Below are 2,917 nucleotides of genomic sequence, written 5' to 3'. Positions count from 1 at the left end.
ACCTCTTTTGCCTCCCAAACATGTCCTGAAGGTGCACCAAAGGGTGCTGGCGAGAGTTAAATGAAATACATCTCACTGCTCCTGCTGGCTCTCCGTGTGCCTTGGGCAAGCAGCTTTGCCCGTTTCAGCCTCAGTGTGTCCATCTAGGAAATGGGGATAATAACAAGCATCGGGCGATCTGAAGATGAAACAAAGATCGTACAACCCCAGCGCATTAAGATCAGCCAGCCTGGAGTTTTGGATCTCAGCTCAGTCCCTTCCAGGCTGTGTGGCTGGGCAAACTGCACCACCCTCTCTGAGCCTGGTGTTTTTTCTCATCTAGAAAATGGAGGCATCATTATTGTGCCTTCACTTTTGAAAGCTATTTTCGCTGGATAGAGAATTCTAGGTAAACAGTTTTGTTCTTTCAGCACTTGGGAGAGATCATTCCATGATCTCTGGCTTCCATCGTCTCAAATGAAAAGTTAGCAGACATTGAAATCATGAGGGTCACGTGATATGTTTTTCTAGCTGGTTTCAGTTTGTTCTCTTTATCGTTGGAATTTGACAATATTACCTCTTCTTAGCAAAAACGATAATATATGTGTTTGTGTCTTTGTGTGTCCATGTGGATAACTGAATGCCATGGACATATTAGCATCAGAATTAAAGTGAATAAATGAATGAGCAGATGAGTGCAAAACCTTAACACACTCCACTTCTAGATTCTGCCTATGTAATCCATTAATATATTTCCTAGACGTTTTTTCAATATTTTTATTGAATTCAGAGAGAAAGGGAGGGGAGAGATAGAAACATCAGTGATAAGAGAGAATCAGCATTGGTCTGCTGCCTCCTGCATGCCCCCTGCTGGGGATCAAGCTGGCAACCAGGGCATGTGCCCTAGCTGGGCCCCAACCAGGAATGGAACCATGATCTCCTGATTCCCAGGTCAATGCTCAACCACTGAGCTACGCTAGCCGGGTTAGATCTTCTTTTGGGGGGAGAGTGGAATGGGGGCTTAGATTTTTAATTTAGCTCAGGAATGTTCTGTAATTTTCAGTGTATATCTTTCACATCTTTTTTCAGATTTATTTCTAAGCATTTTATATTTTTGATGCTATTTTAATGGTATTGTTTTTGTTTCAATTTCTGACTGCTAATGTATAGAAATATAATCAATTTTTGTATATTTTGATATTGTTTCCTACAATCTAGCTATACTTGCTCATTAGTGCTGGTAGATTTTTTTTCTAGATCCCATTGGGTTTCTTCCAGTTCCAAACACATGTATGTTTGACTGCCTGGTGCTGTCTTGTGGGTTATTAAAGCTCTGTTAATTTTTTAAAAATATATTTTTACTGATTTCAGAGAGGAAAGGAGGAGAGAAAGATGGAAACTTCAATGATGAGAAAGAATCATTGATTGGCTGCCTCCTGTAGGCCCCCTCCTGGGGATCGAGCCTGCAACCCTGGCATGTGCCCTTGACTGGAATTGAACCCAGGACCCTTCAGTCCGCAAGCTGATGCTCTATCCACTGAGCCCAACCAGCTAGGACTGTTAATTTTTTTACACTTTTTTTTTTCTTCACTCTATTTGGATCATTTCTACTGACCTGTTTTCAAGTGCACTAATTCTTCTGTGTCTAATCTACCCTCCGTTTCTTCCATGGACATTTTGAGTTTGGAAATTGTTTTTAGTTCTGATTGGTTCTGTTTCACCATTTCTAGTCCCTCCTGATATAACCATCTCTTCATCCATTGTATCCGTCTTGTCCTGAAACTTACTTATCATAGCCCTTGTGTGATGATATCAAGGTCATCTGTGGATCTATTTTCATGGACTGATTTTTCTCTTGACTGAGCCCACCCTCTTCCTTGCTTTGCCTCTATTGTAAATGTTATTGTTTTAAATCACTGTGCCTGCAAAGAAAACAGTAAAGGTTCAAGTACATTTTTGAAATATAGGTATATGTTTTCTTCTATCATTTCCCGAAAAGGAAGAAGCCCTTTCCTCTGTTCATGTCCACAGTGAGCAGCTGATGAGTTTGACCCATTGAAGAGCGGAGCTAGTTTGCCATCTTAATCCCTCTACCTCCCTCTTGTGTCTCTGCCTCTGCCTGTCTGTCTGTCTGTCTCTGTCCCTGGCTGCTCCCTATTCCCCACCCCCTTGTACACTCATTTCAGCTAATCTATTTCCCGCACCCTGTCTCCCGCAACCCCCAAGCTCCTGGCAGAGGAGAAGGCCGCTGTGCTGCGGGCGGTGGAGGAGCGCGAGCGGGTGGAGGCCGAGGGCCGGGAGCGTGAGGCCCGGACCCTGTCGCTGACTCGGGCGCTGGAGGAGGAGCAGGAAGCGCGTGAGGAGCTGGAGCGGCAGAACCGGGCCCTCCGGGCGGAGCTGGAGGCCCTGCTGAGCAGCAAGGATGACGTGGGCAAGAGCGTGAGTGGGGGCCCTCTCCCCAGACACCCCTGTGACAACTGCATGCACACGTGTGCTGTCGCCTGCAGAGCCTGAAGGGACCCAGTCATCCATGTCACGTGTTCATACGCACGCACACAACAGGAGCAGAGCTGCTGACCAAACCCACGTGTCACAGACACACAGACCATGTGGAGAATCTCCTGTCGAACACACATGTTCACACACAACACCTGAGCGCTGCCCACAAAACATACCTGTCCATGTGTGTATGTCCATGGCATGTGAGGAGAATCTTCCATGAAGCACAGACATTCACATGTACACATAGAGCATGACCATCACTCGTCACGCGTGTGTGTGAATACTCTGAGACAGAAAACATGAAGATAATTTACTACAACACACATAGGCTGAGAATCACTCCCTAGACATGAGTATGTGCGCGCACACACACACACACACACACACACAGTGTGAGGAGACCCCATCTCATCACCCCGAAGCCCACACAGGCCTT

At 45.8% G+C, this 2,917-nt stretch overlaps 1 protein-coding gene across 1 annotated transcript in view; it reads left to right on the top strand.

Annotated features, from left to right (window-relative positions):
* The window catches only part of MYH14 (myosin, heavy chain 14, non-muscle), a 76,732-nt gene that overhangs the window by 59,226 nt on the left and 14,589 nt on the right, over positions 1-2,917 (top strand). Inside the window, exon 33 of the mRNA XM_015564002.1 lies at positions 2,173-2,418. Within this exon, the coding sequence (XP_015419488.1) occupies positions 2,173-2,418 (246 nt within the window). The remainder of the gene's footprint in view (positions 1-2,172; positions 2,419-2,917) is intronic.

This window comes from Myotis davidii, unplaced genomic scaffold (genome assembly GCF_000327345.1).
Source record: "Myotis davidii unplaced genomic scaffold, ASM32734v1 scaffold358, whole genome shotgun sequence".
Classification (NCBI taxonomy): Eukaryota; Metazoa; Chordata; class Mammalia; order Chiroptera; family Vespertilionidae; genus Myotis; species Myotis davidii.
This window is presented reverse-complemented; position numbering and strand designations above follow the sequence as displayed.